General features: G+C 40.9%; 1 protein-coding gene across 1 annotated transcript; it reads left to right on the top strand.

Annotated features, from left to right (window-relative positions):
- The first annotated feature begins 2,955 nt into the window (after window positions 1-2,955).
- LOC121516652 (tripartite motif-containing protein 16-like) lies at window positions 2,956-5,406 on the top strand. Its single transcript, XM_041798034.1, has one exon. It carries the CDS (start codon window positions 3,157-3,159, stop codon window positions 4,828-4,830), a length of 1,674 nt encoding a protein of 557 aa, XP_041653968.1. The 5' UTR covers window positions 2,956-3,156; the 3' UTR covers window positions 4,831-5,406.
- Window positions 5,407-16,638: the final 11,232 nt, after the last annotated feature.

Below are 16,638 nucleotides of genomic sequence, written 5' to 3'. Positions count from 1 at the left end.
GTAGTTACTGCCACCTACTGGCCTGTGGGTGTTAGGCAGCAGGTTTGAAACCCATCTTTGGCTTTACTTGATTCTTTTTAGTTGGCATCACTCAAAACAGGAGTATGGATGATTTTTCTACCCTGTAATTTAGTGGTACTCACACTGAAAAAAGTACAACAACGCTGTTGTAGGATTGATGTAATTTTCCGTTTTATTACAGCCTAAAATTATTGATTTGTTCATTAAATCTAAATCTTCTAAATTATCTTAATGGTTGAACCTATATTTTTTATTTAAACTGGCAGCTGGATACCAAATTAAATTCTGTCATTGGATCAATGTATTGTAGCAATCCAGGAAGCAGTCACCTGGAGCAGGGACTGCTGGGATTGTTCGGTACAAGGGAATTCACTCTTCTGATGTTCTATAATGTTCATGTTTCATTGTGGGGTTGTAATGGTGCATGATTTGTTTGTTGGTTCATGTTTTTGGGGGAGGGTATTCTTTTCAAGTGTCACACCATGAGTGAGGGGGTTAATGGTGCAGACTACTCTGCCTGTATGTGTGTGTGTGTGTATCCGTGTTAAAAATAAAATTTAGATAATCATGCTCACTGTATGAGAGCTTATCAGACCCATTCAGCCTGCCTATGAGCCTTTCTTCTCCACAGCTTGCTACAGTATTTTTATTGCATTGAGCTTGCTGTGCGCATGTGCGTTGGTGACGACATCCCGTAGGTCCCAAGTGGATTCAAAAAACACTTGATGCAACAGCAGCCGCCACTTTCTGAGTGGCTCTCCCTCTACACTCCAGCACAGGCATCCAGCCTTTAGGACAGTCTAAAATAATTAGGTTTGCTAAATCTTTAAACATAGTTTCTATGAACTTAAAAAAATTACATACCTAATTAAAAAAATAAATGAATTGATTCAATTCAAAATGTTTCATGTGATTGATTACTTCATTTTTTTAAAGTCCAACCAATGTTTTACTTTTTTCGGTGCAATATAACTTAGTAAGAAGTACACATTTTTGAAAATTAGTTACTTCAACTTATTTTGTTGAGTTGGGATAACTATTGGATTTTACAGTGTTCCTGTCATGGACATTCTTCTTTTCTGGCTGACGAAGTTTGATGTCTTGGTGGATTCACACTAAACAGCTGAAATTAACATGAAAAGACATTATGAGATGTCATTTTAAATGCTGTTATTTATTACCTTTGGAAGAAAACTTAACAGATAGATAACTGCTTTGTGCCTAGCATGTAAAAAAATAACATGTTCAAAAACTTTAAACCACATTACATGCAGTCAGATAAATGACCTGGCTGTGTCTAATTATGCTATTTATCCACTATCATGTGCCGTTAAACGTTAGCATTACCCTTTATGTCAGAGATATTTCTTGCTGACTTTATTTTCTGTGGTGAAAATGAAAACAAGCATAAAACTAACTTAAATGATGTCAACACTTAACAAATTCAGCTTGCTGAAGTTAAATATGTATATCAGACTTTACTCACCATGTAACAGTAGACTGAAACGGCTCCAGCTCTGACCGTTAATGCTGCAGAGTCCTCATGAAGCTTCTCATTCAAATCACACAGTTCAAAGCAGCTTTACAGTTTGATACTGTAGTAGGAGTCATTTACAGTCAGACAACAATAAGGCTGTAATCATCAGTGTGTTACTGTAGGACACTACCGTAAGCTACTGTAGTCATTTTTTACCCATAATGCACTGCAATTAACAGTTACATTTTGTAAAATAACAGAACAATAAGTTATGGTAAAATTTTACTGTAGAAATTACATCAGTTTGTTCTCCTGCACTGGTTTGTTTTTAGAACATTTGTAATTTTAAAGGGATATTTCACTATTTTTGAAGCTGGGCTGTATGAGGTGTCTAGCAGTAGTAGTGGTGTTAGCCTCCTGTGATTTCAGTGAGCGCTGCTCCTTTAAGAAGGACTCTCTGGTTGTACCGACTAGAAGCTAGGCTATACAGCCTAACAGATGGGCACAGTTTCTCTCTGGAGTTTAGGGAGTCACAAGTAAAAATGGGACACAAAACAGTGTAAAAACAGAGTTGGCTCAAATGTAAACACTATCAAAAATGTACCCAAAAAGCCTTTGTGTTTTTGTCACTATTTTGCACTGCGTAAACATGACAAAAACACAGAGGCCTTCTGGATGTAAAATAAGCAGATATGATTGGTCAAAAACAGCTTCACTGGTTGGTTAAATAAAGCTGAACTGGTTTGAAGAGCCGTTTTAAAGCTGAGCCAGTCCAAATAATCCAGATCAGCAAACAGAGCTGAAACTCCCTTCACTGAGACGGGGCTGTCACTTCAACACATGTTGGTTACGCTCATCCTCTAAACCAGGAAGCAGAGTGCAGGGTGAGTGTGTCAAGAACTGGGCAGAAACGAAGTAAAAGTTGCAAAAAGTGGTGAAAATGGACTAAAAGTGGCGAAATAGTAGCAATAGAAGGTTAAAAATTGCAGAAATGGGCTTAAATGAGTAAAAAGTCACAGAAGGGAGTTTACAGTGGCAAAAAGGAGGAAAATTGAGGAAAATTTTTGATTAAAAGTAGCACAATAAGTAGCGATAGAAGATTAAAAATTGTAGAAGGACAAAACAAGGCTATAAAGGTTTAACAGTTGAAATGTAAGCATGTTAAAGCTTCAGCTATCTACTACTGTACGGTTAAAACCTGCAGAAATGGGCTTAAAATAGTAAAAAGTCCCAGAAGGGGGTTTACAGTGGCAAGAAGGTGCAGAAAACGGAGGTAAAGATTTGATTAAAAGTAGCAAAATAAGTAGCAAAACATGCCCATACGTGGTAAAAATAGACCACAAACGGGTTAAAATCCTCATCCTCTAAAGGGGAGGGAACCAGGAAGCAGAGTGTCGGGTGCTCTGTGTGCTATGGGGGGGGGGGTTTATCAAGCTGATCCACAGTCCAGGAAGAGAAGCAACGCTGTACATCTGAACTTTGTGCTCTACTTGTAAATAATAATCTGCAGCTCTGGACACTTCTCTGTGAGTCTTCCTCAGATTTCTCTTAGTCGTCTTTAACAAGTTAGAAACAAAGTCAGAAGGACTGTAATATTGTTGAGATCAGAGCTCTGAGTAGTTTCACTTTAGAGAAAGCGTAAATCATCGAGGGCTGAAATGGCACAGATAGTAGTTCAGCTGGACCGGGACTCTTTCTCTTGTTCCATCTGTTTGGATCTACTGAAGGAGCCGGTGACGATTCCCTGTGGACACAGCTACTGCATGAGCTGTATTAAAAGCCACTGGGATACAGAGGGGGAGAAGAAGAGCTACAGCTGCCCTCAGTGTAGGCAGACCTTCTCACCCAGGCCTGTGCTGGTGAAAAACACCATGTTGGCAGTTTTGATGGAGGAAATGAAGAAGAGCGGACTCCAGGCTGCTCCTGATGATCACTGCTACGCTGGAGCTGAAGATGTGGCCTGTGACGTCTGCACCGGGAGGAAACTGAAAGCCCAAAAGTCCTGTCTGGTGTGTTTGGTCTCATTTTGTGAGAAACACCTTCAGCCTCATAAATCTTCTGCCTTTGAAAAGCACAAGCTGGTGGAGCCGACCAGGAAGCTCCAGGAGAACGTCTGCTCTCGCCACAATGAGGTGATGAAGATGTTCTGTCGCACTGATCAGCGCTCCATCTGTTCTCTCTGCTCTGTGGACGAACACAAAGGCCACGACACCGTCACAGCGGCAGCTGAGAGGGCCGAGAGGCAGAGAGAGCTTCAGGGGAGTCGACTCAACATCCAGCAGAGAATCCAGGACAGACAGAAAGATGTGAAGCTGCTCCAACAGGAAGCGGAGGCTATCAATCGCTCCGCTGATAAAGCAGTGGAGGACAGTGAGAAGATCTTCACCCAGCTGATCCGTCTCATGGAGCAAAGACGATCTGATCTGAAGCAGCAGGTCCGATCCCAGCAGGACGCTGAGGTGAGTCAAGTCAAAGAGCTTCAGGAGAAGCTGGAGAAGGAGATCGCTGAGCTGGAGAGGAAAGACGCTGAGCTGGAGACGCTGTCACACACGGAGGACAACAACCACTTTCTACACAGCTACCCCTCACTGTCACAAATCAGTCAATCTGCAGACTCATTCAACTCTGACCTTCATCCTCAGAGATACTTTGAGGACGTGACAACGGCTGTAACAGAAGTCAGAGATCAACTACAAGAAGTTCTGAGAAGGAAGTGGACCAACATCACACAGGCGGTGACTGATGTGGAGGTTTCACTGTCCGCAGCAGAGCCCAAGACCAGAGCTCAGGTCTTAAGATTCTCATGTGACATCACTCTGGATCCAAACACAGCACATAATCAGCTCTCACTGTCTGATGGGAACAGAAAAGCAACATATACAAAATCCAGACAGAGTTATTCCTATCACCCAGACAGATTCACTTCTTCAAAGCAGGTTCTGAGCAGAGAGAGTCTGCCTCAGTGTTGTTACTGGGAGGTGGAGAGGGCTGGATCTAGGGTTGATTTGGCAGTTTCATACAAGAATATCAGCAGATCAGAGCACTTTCGTGAGTGTCAATTTGGAGAAAATGACAAATCCTGGTTGTTAGAGTGTGACAACAACAGATATACATTTGTGCACAACAAAGTCCGTATTCGAGTTTCAGGTCCTCGGTCTAACAGAGTGGGTGTGTATGTGTATCACAGAGCAGGTATTCTGTCCTTCTACAGCGTCTCTGAGACTATGACTCTGCTCCACAGAGTCCAGACCACGTTTACTAAGCCTCTACATGCTGGACTTTGGATTGGGTGGAATTATGGAGACACTGCTGAGTTCTGTAAACTCAAGTAGAAAATCAAAGAGCAAAGATGAACAAAATGATGATTTTAAACAGGGGATGCATATTTTATACCTTTCATTTTCATAACAATAATTCTTTGCTTCCACTTGTACTCTCTTTTTGACTCTTTTATGATACATGGATGATTAGCATCAGCTTTGGGTGGAGCTGTGCTTCAGTGCAGGGGGCTGTATAGGAATGAAAAGGCCTTTGATTGTGTGCATAATCCCATCAAATAAAAAAAGGCTAGTTAGCAAAACTTAGGAGTGTCCCAGCCTGGGTGATACTTTTATACTATAAAAGCTACAATATGTAGAATCTTTGCACTGAATTATCTATATCAGAGCTGTCAAATTATTATTATTTGTATTAAATGTCACTGTTATGCATTTTAAACTGCTTTTGTGTCATGTTGGGTGTTGCTACTGTCTTTGGATGCAGACCTACTTTTATGAGATCATGAATAAAACGTAAGCACAGAAAAATGAACTTGTTATGGATTGAAAAGCAAATAAGAGAGAATCCAAATGAAAATGTCTGATATGTCTGGTGTTTCTTGCTCCTGTCTATGTTCAGCCATGACAGCATTAAAGACAGAACAAAGAACACATTTCTGTGCTCACAGTGTTTCTTCATCATCTGGAGCTGTTTTCACCTCCTGCTCTGGTTCAGATCACTCATGTGCAGTATTTGTGTTTCCACTGTTCATAGTTGGGAAAAGTACAAAAACAGGATCCCTCCCATTCTAATGTTTTGGGATCTGTCTGTTGGGGTACCTATCTGACCCTAGAGGGTGGGGCTTAACACAATGCAGTCCACTGATTGGCCAGAACAATCCTCACTTCCTTTAAACATGCTTTTTTAACCATTTTATTAGAGGTGGACCGTACCAGTATGCAAAGATAGGCATAACTTACTTAACCCTTTTCTCCTGCACAAGTCTGTTTTCAGAACATTTGGAATTTAAAGGGATATTTCACTATTTTTGAAGCTGGGCTGTATGAGGTATCTAACAGTAGTAGTGGTGTTTGTGTTGACCCCCTTGTTTTTGGAAAGCTGAGTTCAGTTTCACTATCCACACCAGGCCTGACCTGCAGGCCTCACTAGAGTCACAAAAAACATTTCTAAGGCTTTTGGACTGAAGCAAACCATGGGGAGAGCCATTATCCACAAATAGAGAAAACCTGGAACTGTGGTGAACCTTTCCAGGAGTGGCCAGCCTACCAAAAAGACTCCAAGACCACACTGACGACTCATCCAGGAGGTCACATAAGAACACAGAACATCATCTAAAGACCTTTCAAGACTTTTTTTTCACTCTGTAGCATATTGAACAGGATTAATGATAATTTTTGAATCTGTTGATAATTGTGTTGATTTGCATCATAGAACATGTGATGCAAAGTCCAAAAACCAGCATGCGTGATGTCATGGAGATGAAGTAGTGCCCATAGCATGGGTAACTTTCACATCTTAAAAGATACATACAGATTTTGGGGCAACATATGATTCCATCCAGATATCTATTTCTGGGACGTCCCTTCTTATTTAAGTGAGACAATGCCAAGTCACATTCTGCATGAGTTACAACAGCATGGCTTCACAGTAAAACAGGTTCTACATGCAATCCAGACCTTTCTCCCACTGAAAATATATGATGAAAAGAAAAGTATATGTTAGCCCTGCTACAGAATGTTGGCCAAAAAATAAGTGATATAACACAATGGTAAATTTGCACTGTCCCAACTTTTTTGAAACTTGCTGCAGGCATCAGAAAGTGCATATTTCCAAACACAAAAAGTGACTCAGTTTGAACCCTAAATACCTTGTCAACTGAATATTTATTGCAATTCCCTGCATTCTGTTATTATTCCCATTTTCCACAGTGTCCCAACTTTTTTGTTAAGTTTCGACGTTTTAAGTTTTAAATCAGATTATGTTCTGTGAATCAGAAATTTCACTATGTTTCAAATAAGCTTCCTAACCATTAAAATCTTTACAGAAAACAATAAAAAAGAGCTGAATCTATTTTAATTAACTTCTTATTGAGCTGTGGAATAACTTCACCCAGCAGGATCGAGGTGTGTAAGCAAAAAAAACAGCCACACAATAACAACACAGCCCCACCATCTGCTCCCCCGACACCACCAAACCTCTGCTACATGTTGCCAAAATGATCTTTCTCCCCCTCCATGTTCTTTTTTTTCCTCTTTTCCGTTACTCTCCTGCTCTTCTGCACCTGAGGGAAATGTAATTGCCTCCTCCTGCTGGCAATAATACAAGCAGACTTTGCTCATGTTTTATGCATGCTGCGTAACGCGGTGAGTTGGATTTTTAAATTAGAGGTCATCTTGTGTTCTGGCTCGGACGCTGTGGGAATTACCTGCTCCACATGATGTATGTTTGTGTGTGAAAATATCTGATTCTGTGTGTTTGTGCACGTAAATCTACATTATGTGAAGCTGCATAAATCAGCATGTGTCTACCTGTGAGTGAGGGTGTGCTTGAGTGTCTTCACTGTAAGTGCATGCAGAAGTATCTCAGAGCTTAACTGTCTTATGGAGGATATGTGTCTAAGTCTCTGTGTGTGATATCAGGCATCTCCCTGGTGGGATTACAGCCTACCTCTCTGCTGGCTGCCTAAAACTCTCATGATGTTTGCAGCTGGTAGCTCTGTGTGACCTGACTGCTGTCAGAGCTCTGTCAGGTCGCTGCATGGCTAATCTGTCCGGTCCAGGGATGGGCAAATTTGGTTACCAAGAGCGCAGCAATTACAAACTATTGTATATTCTCAATTTAAGCACTCTGAATAATAATTCAATGGCAGGATAACATAGGGCTTTCATAATTATTTTTATACACACATCTGTTTTTAAAATGAAATGCAAATTTAGTGAGACCTAGAATCAACTTAAGCAGCGATTTCAGTGCAGTGAGCATGATCATTACATAATATCTTGATGTATTTACTTGCATTCTTTTTTTTTTTTCTTTTTTTTTTTTGCAAGTGCATTTGCATACAAAAATGCATACAAAAATTTAAAGAATCAATTTGCAGCGTACTTCCAGTGCACATGTGCATTCTGGGACAGCTTCCAGTGAGATGCTGAAGTGCCTTTTTGAGTGTATTTCTCCCTTATAATGAGACATTTTAACCTGGAACATCCAGGTGCCAGGGTGATTTGAGGAACGTTCTGTCCGTCACATCTTTACGGGCCAATCCGAGCAACAAAACACGTGACGTAGCCACCAGTGAGCTGCGCTCTACCCAGGAGTAAACTCCATAACTGCATAACGTGAACCATGGCGACTGTAGACATGTCAGTACATGACTTTTGTCGTTTTTAAAAAGAAAACAACTCACTACTGTTCTTTGTTCTTCTTTTAACAAAGAAATGTCGTCAAGTCATGATAAAACTGGCACTCTAGCAGCATCCACACTAATGTCGTCCACCATAACTGCACTGGCCTCTTGTTGCTGCTTGCTTACTTCTGCACCTGAAAGTACTGCCCCTCGTCGCTGATTTGTCCGAGTAGTAAACATCAGAGGCTGGTGCAGCTGAGCGGTGATGATCATCATATTGTGTTATTGTTTTAGGTTAGAGCCCCCTGGTGGTGGGAATTTTACACACTGTTTATTTTCAGTTCTTTCTGCCTTGTCAATTTCAATTTGTTGTGCTTTGAACTGGCCAGATTATACTTAGCGTAGCCTTGAACTAGCTACACAACACCTGACCATTGTCTTGAACAAGACAAAACATGCCTAACCAAAGCCTGGAACTAGTCAGATTATACAGTAGCCATCCTAACCTTGAACTAGCTAGATTGAACCTAACTTTAGCCTGAACTAGCTAGATTATACCTGACTTTAGCCTGAACTAGCTAGGTTATACCTGACTTTAGCCTGAACTAGCTAGGTTATACCTGACTTTAGCCTGAACTAGCTAGGTTATACCTGACTTTAGCCTGAACTAGCTAGGTTATACCTGACTTTAGCCTGAACTAGCTAGGTTATACCTGACTTTAACCTGAACTAGCTAGATTATACCTGACTTTAGCCTGAACTAGCTAGGTTATACCTGACTTTAGCCTGAACTAGCTAGGTTATACCTGACTTTAGCCTGAACTAGCTAGATTATACCTGACTTTAGCCTAAACTAGCTAGATTGAACCTGACTTTAGCCTGAACTAGCTAGATTGAACCTGACTTTAGCCTGAACTAGCTAGATTGAACCTGACTTTAGCCTGAACTAGCTAGATTGAACCTGACTTTAGCCTGAACTAGCTAGATTGAACCTGACTTTAGCCTGAACTAGCTAGATTGAACCTGACTTTAGCCTAAACTAGCTAGATTGAACCTGACTTTAGCCTGAACTAGCTAGATTGAACCTGACTTTAGCCTGAACTAGCTAGATTATACCTGACTGTAGCCTGAACTAGCTAGGTTATACCTGACTTTAGCCTGAACTAGCTAGATTATACCTGACTTTAGCCTGAACTAGCTAGATTATACCTGACTGTAGCCTGAACTAGCTAGGTTATACCTGACTTTAGCCTGAACTAGCTAGGTTATACCTGACTTTAGCCTAACTAGCTAGGTTATACCTGACTTTAGCCTGAACTAGCTAGGTTATACCTGATTTTAGCCTGAACTAGCTAGGTTATACCTGATTTTAGCCTGAACTAGCTAGGTTATACCTGACTTTAGCCTGAACTAGCTAGGTTAAACCTGACTTTAGCCTGAACTAGCTAGGTTATACCTGACTTTAGCCTGAACTAGCTAGGTTATACCTGACTTTAGCCTGAACTAGCTAGGTTATACCTGACTTTAGCCTGAACTAGCTAGGTTATACCTGACTTTAGCCTGAACTAGCTAGGTTAAACCTGACTTTAGCCTGAACTAGCTAGGTTATACCTGACTTTAGCCTGAACTAGCTAGGTTAAACCTGACTTTAGCCTGAACTAGCTAGGTTATACCTGACTTTAGCCTGAACTAGCTAGGTTAAACCTGACTTTAGCCTGAACTAGAGAGGTTATACCTGACTTTAGCCTGAACTAGCTAGGTTATACCTGATTTTAGCCTGAACTAGCTAGGTTATACCTGACTTTAGCCTGAACTAGCTAGGTTAAACCTGACTTTAGCCTGAACTAGAGAGGTTAAACCTGACTGTAGCCTGAACTAGCTAGGTTAAACCTGACTTTAGCCTGAACTAGCTAGGCTATACCTGACTGTAGCCTGAACTAGCTAGGTTATACCTGACTTTAGCCTGAACTAGCTAGGTTATACCTGACTTTAGCCTGAACTAGCTAGGTTATACCTGACTTTAGCCTGAAGAAGCTAGGTTATACCTGACTTTAGCCTGAACTAGCTAGGTTAAACCTGACTTTAGCCTGAACTAGCTAGGTTATACCTGACTTTAGCCTGAACTAGCTAGGTTAAACCTGACTTTAGCCTGAACTAGCTAGGTTATACCTGACTTTAGCCTGAACTAGCTAGGTTAAACCTGACTTTAGCCTGAACTAGCTAGGTTAAACCTGACTTTAGCCTGAACTAGCTAGGTTATACCTGACTTTAGCCTGAACTAGCTAGGTTAAACCTGACTTTAGCCTGAACTAGAGAGGTTATACCTGACTTTAGCCTGAACTAGCTAGGTTAAACCTGACTTTAGCCTGAACTAGAGAGGTTATACCTGACTTTAGCCTGAACTAGCTAGGTTATACCTGATTTTAGCCTGAACTAGCTAGGTTATACCTGACTTTAGCCTGAACTAGCTAGGTTAAACCTGACTTTAGCCTGAACTAGAGAGGTTAAACCTGACTTTAGCCTGAACTAGCTAGGTTAAACCTGACTTTAGCCTGAACTAGCTAGGTTATACCTGACTTTAGCCTGAACTAGCTAGGTTATACCTGACTTTAGCCTGAACTAGCTAGGTTATACCTGACTTTAGCCTGAACTAGCTAGGTTATACCTGACTTTAGCCTGAAGAAGCTAGGTTATACCTGACTTTAGCCTGAACTAGCTAGGTTATACCTGACTTTAGCCTGAACTAGCTAGGTTGTACCTGACTTTAGCCTGAACTAGCTAGGTTATACCTGACTTTAGCCTGAACTAGCTAGGTTATACCTGACTTTAGCCTGAACTAGCTAGGTTATACCTGACTTTAGCCTAACTAGCTAGGTTATACCTGACTTTAGCCTGAACTAGCTAGGTTATACCTGATTTTAGCCTGAACTAGCTAGGTTATACCTGACTTTAGCCTGAACTAGCTAGGTTATACCTGACTTTAGCCTAACTAGCTAGGTTAATCCTGACTTTAGCCTGAACTAGCTAGGTTATACCTGACTTTAGCCTGAACTAGCTAGGTTAAACCTGACTTTAGCCTGAACTAGCTAGGTTAAACCTGACTTTAGCCTGAACTAGCTAGGTTATACCTGACTTTAGCCTGAACTAGCTAGGTTATACCTGACTTTAGCCTGAACTAGCTAGGTTAAACCTGACTTTAGCCTGAACTAGAGAGGTTATACCTGACTTTAGCCTGAACTAGCTAGGTTATACCTGACTTTAGCCTAACTAGCTAGGTTATACCTGACTTTAGCCTGAACTAGCTAGGTTATACCTGATTTTAGCCTGAACTAGCTAGGTTATACCTGACTTTAGCCTGAACTAGCTAGGTTATACCTGACTTTAGCCTAACTAGCTAGGTTAATCCTGACTTTAGCCTGAACTAGCTAGGTTATACCTGACTTTAGCCTGAACTAGCTAGGTTATACCTGACTTTAGCCTGAACTAGCTAGGTTATACCTGACTTTAGCCTGAACTAGCTAGGTTATACCTGACTTTAGCCTGAACTAGCTAGGTTATACCTGACTTTAGCCTGAACTAGCTAGGTTATACCTGACTTTAGCCTGAACTAGCTAGGTTAAACCTGACTTTAGCCTGAACTAGAGAGGTTATACCTGACTTTAGCCTGAACTAGCTAGGTTAAACCTGACTTTAGCCTGAACTAGAGAGGTTATACCTGACTTTAGCCTGAACTAGCTAGGTTATACCTGACTTTAGCCTGAACTAGCTAGGTTATACCTGACTTTAGCCTGAACTAGCTAGGTTAAACCTGACTTTAGCCTGAACTAGAGAGGTTATACCTGACTTTAGCCTGAACTAGCTAGGTTATACCTGACTTTAGCCTGAACTAGCTAGGTTATACCTGACTTTAGCCTGAACTAGCTAGGTTATACCTGACTTTAGCCTGAACTAGCTAGGTTAAACCTGACTTTAGCCTGAACTAGCTAGGTTATACCTGACTTTAGCCTGAACTAGCTAGGTTATACCTGACTTTAGCCTGAACTAGCTAGGTTAAACCTGACTTTAGCCTGAACTAGCTAGGTTATACCTGACTTTAGCCTGAACTAGCTAGGTTATACCTGACTTTAGCCTGAACTAGCTAGGTTATACCTGACTTTAGCCTGAACTAGCTAGGTTAAACCTGACTTTAGCCTGAACTAGAGAGGTTATACCTGACTTTAGCCTGAACTAGCTAGGTTAAACCTGACTTTAGCCTGAACTAGCTAGGTTATACCTGACTTTAGCCTGAACTAGCTAGGTTATACCTGACTTTAGCCTGAACTAGCTAGGTTATACCTGACTTTAGCCTGAACTAGCTAGGTTAAACCTGACTTTAGCCTGAACTAGAGAGGTTATACCTGACTTTAGCCTGAACTAGCTAGGTTATACCTGATTTTAGCCTGAACTAGCTAGGTTATACCTGACTTTAGCCTGAACTAGCTAGGTTAAACCTGACTTTAGCCTGAACTAGAGAGGTTATACCTGACTTTAGCCTGAACTAGCTAGATTGAACCTGACTTTAGCCTAAACTAGCTAGATTGAACCTGACTTTAGCCTGAACTAGCTAGGTTATACCTGACTTTAGCCTGAACTAGCTAGGTTGTACCTGACTTTAGCCTGAACTAGCTAGGTTATACCTGACTTTAGCCTGAACTAGCTAGATTATACCTGACTTTAGCCTGAACTAGCTAGGTTATACCTGACTGTAGCCTGAACTAGCTAGGTTATACCTGACTTTAGCCTGAACTAGCTAGGTTATACCTGACTTTAGCCTGAACTAGCTAGGTTATACCTGACTTTAGCCTGAACTAGCTAGGTTATACCTGACTTTAGCCTGAACTAGCTAGGTTATACCTGACTTTAGCCTGAACTAGCTAGGTTATACCTGACTTTAGCCTGAACTAGCTAGGTTAAACCTGACTTTAGCCTGAACTAGCTAGGTTAAACCTGACTTTAGCCTGAACTAGCTAGGTTATACCTGACTTTAGCCTGAACTAGCTAGGTTATACCTGACTTTAGCCTGAACTAGCTAGGTTATACCTGACTTTAGCCTGAACTAGCTAGGTTATACCTGACTTTAGCCTGAACTAGCTAGGTTAAACCTGACTTTAGCCTGAACTAGCTAGGTTATACCTGACTTTAGCCTGAACTAGCTAGGTTATACCTGACTTTAGCCTGAACTAGAGAGGTTATACCTGACTTTAGCCTGAACTAGCTAGGTTATACCTGATTTTAGCCTGAACTAGCTAGGTTATACCTGACTTTAGCCTGAACTAGCTAGGTTAAACCTGACTTTAGCCTGAACTAGAGAGGTTATACCTGACTTTAGCCTGAACTAGCTAGGTTAAACCTGACTTTAGCCTGAACTAGAGAGGTTATACCTGACTTTAGCCTGAACTAGCTAGGTTATACCTGACTTTAGCCTGAACTAGCTAGGTTAAACCTGACTTTAGCCTGAACTAGCTAGGTTAAACCTGACTTTAGCCTGAACTAGCTAGGTTATACCTGACTTTAGCCTGAACTAGCTAGATTATACCTGACTTTAGCCTGAACTAGAGAGGTTATACCTGACTTTAGCCTGAACTAGAGAGGTTATACCTGACTTTAGCCTGAACTAGAGAGGTTATACCTGACTTTAGCCTGAACTAGCTAGGTTATACCTGACTTTAGCCTGAACTAGCTAGGTTATACCTGACTTTAGCCTGAACTAGAGAGGTTATACCTGACTTTAGCCTGAACTAGAGAGGTTATACCTGACTTTAGCCTGAACTAGAGAGGTTATACCTGACTTTAGCCTGAACTAGAGAGGTTATACCTGACTTTAGCCTGAACTAGAGAGGTTATACCTGACTTTAGCCTGAACTAGCTAGATTATACCTGACTTTAGCCTGAACTAGAGAGGTTATACCTGACTTTAGCCTGAACTAGAGAGGTTATACCTGACTTTAGCCTGAACTAGAGAGGTTATACCTGACTTTAGCCTGAACTAGAGAGGTTATACCTGACTTTAGCCTGAACTAGCTAGGTTATACCTGACTTTAGCCTGAACTAGCTAGGTTATACCTGACTTTAGCCTGAACTAGCTAGGTTAAACCTGACTTTAGCCTGAACTAGAGAGGTTATACCTGACTTTAGCCTGAACTAGCTAGGTTATACCTGACTTTAGCCTGAACTAGAGAGGTTATACCTGACTTTAGCCTGAACTAGCTAGGTTAAACCTGACTTTAGCCTGAACTAGAGAGGTTATACCTGACTTTAGCCTGAACTAGAGAGGTTATACCTGACTTTAGCCTGAACTAGAGAGGTTATACCTGACTTTAGCCTGAACTAGAGAGGTTATACCTGACTTTAGCCTGAACTAGCTAGGTTAAACCTGACTTTAGCCTGAACTAGCTAGGTTATACCTGACTTTAGCCTGAACTAGAGAGGTTATACCTGACTTTAGCCTGAACTAGCTAGGTTATACCTGACTTTAGCCTGAACTAGCTAGGTTGTACTTACCATAGCTTTAAGTAACCCCTTGCTGAAAGATGGTCCAGCTCTCAATCTGATGTTTCAGTCATTTGAATTTCTTATGATAGTTCCTTAACCATTCTGTGCTAAAACAGCGTAAGAGCTAAAACAAAACAAAACAAAATATTACTAGACATGTACAGTGGAAATTATATCATTTTAGCTCTAGTAAATGTTTCAGATTTGTAAACCTTGACTTTTTAACACTAAATGAGACATTAGCTAATTTATTACAACATGAATTTTACCTTTCCTTTTTTGTACGTAACATTTTCACATTAGAATGCACCAGGTAAACATAAACAGCTCAAATAAAATATTATACCGGTCCTTTTATCAGTCTTAATCAGTATGAATTGACCTTATTTATGCACATTTTCACTTTGCAAATGCAACACAAACACACTCATTAACCAGACAGCGTTATAGTGATTAGAAATGCAGAAACTAGCTAGCCCACACACCTACTAAAGTTGAACAGAACTACTATTTAGCTCTTAAAAGTAGCTCTATAATGTTGAAAATGTAGAACAAATAAAGTACAAACCTTGTTCTCCAAACAGCAGTGTGCTTAAGCAGATAAATCACTATTATTTATGCCTTAATGATTCATAGATTCATGCAGCATTCTCTGTTTTCAGATTGTCTCTTCACCTTACTTCCTGTTTGTTACTTTTCAAAATAAAAGCCTACCGTTACAAACATAATCAAAGGAAACCTGAGAAAATCCCCTTCAGAATAAAAGAAGCCTCTATAAATAAGTAATGGGTCATTTACAATAGCCTTGCACTAGCTAGATTATAGTTGACCATAGCTTTAAACTGACCAGATTATACCAGATCATAGCCTTGAACTAGCCTTGAGCAGATCCTGCACAACCTTGCTTTTTTGCTTTTTCACTATAATGTCTTTGCTACTGAACATTAAATAAAGTTTTTATCTTTTTCGCATATTCAATCACAACTACAATTTCTTAAATTGTCAGAAAATGAAAAAAGCACGGTTAAAAAATCACTAGTGGAAACAGTTTCTTTCTCAAATGCAACAGAAAAACTTTTTCTTTCCTCACCTTGGAAAAAGCACTCTGAAAAACAAGTTCCAGCTCAAAGCGCCGCAGGCGTGTCTGCAGAGTCTCCGTCATGTTTTCCTGCCGTCTACGTGTTCCTCTTATTTTTGGAGCAGTGCTCTTCACATCCTTTCAGTTACCCTGATCCAAACACTGACATGCTTGTACACTTGGATCTTCCTCTCTGCATGAAATCACACACATGCTGTCAGCCTCTTTGCAGTTGGTGGGGTAGCTATACATCTCTGTGTCAGTGCTGAAAAGTGAAACCGCAGCGCTGCAGGACACACGGATAAACACACCTGTACGCTCACGCTGCAGTCGCTTCGGCTCACTCGGCAGGGCGGCAGCTTTTCCTGTGGGGTCTCGGATTTGAATCTCACGCCGATAAATTATTCAAGCAGTTCAAGTTTGACTCTTGAACCTTGCAAGTACACGCAGAGTTTACAGAGTATACAGAGAGATGTTTGACAGGATCTGTTTAAAACCAAAGCATTTCACCTCCATGACTCCAAAAAGCCCTCCAAGAAATCTCCAAAGGCTGCAAACACCTAAAAACTCCTCAAACTTTAGTCGACTTCTGCAGGTTTACTGTAAAATCCAGATAGGTACAACCAACCAGTGTGGTGTGCTGAATCCCATGTAATCATGCTTGTGAGTTTAGCTGCATCCATCACACTTGGACACAACCACAAATGACTAAAAGTTCTCCCTATTTTTTGTGCATAAGTCACATGACAGCTCCTTACCCGCTAGGATGCACAGCAACATAGACCAGGAAGGGATTGGTGCCCCTTTTCACTGTCTCTTCTTCATTAGATCATGGTGGTGCATTTAAATCAAATGATGATTTGATGGTCCTTAGTCGGAAAAGGGTGGAATGCCCCCTCCAGGTTG

Source organism: Cheilinus undulatus, linkage group 10 (genome assembly GCF_018320785.1).
Source record: "Cheilinus undulatus linkage group 10, ASM1832078v1, whole genome shotgun sequence".
NCBI lineage: Eukaryota > Metazoa > Chordata > Actinopteri > Labriformes > Labridae > Cheilinus > Cheilinus undulatus.
Note: the sequence above shows the minus strand (reverse complement) of the source record. Positions and strands in the feature narration are given on the sequence as shown.

Excerpts from the sequence above, each read along its gene's own strand:
- LOC121516652 (XM_041798034.1), top strand. The coding sequence starts at position 3,157 with ATGGCACAGATAGTAGTTCAGCTGGACCGGGACTCTTTCTCTTGTTCC.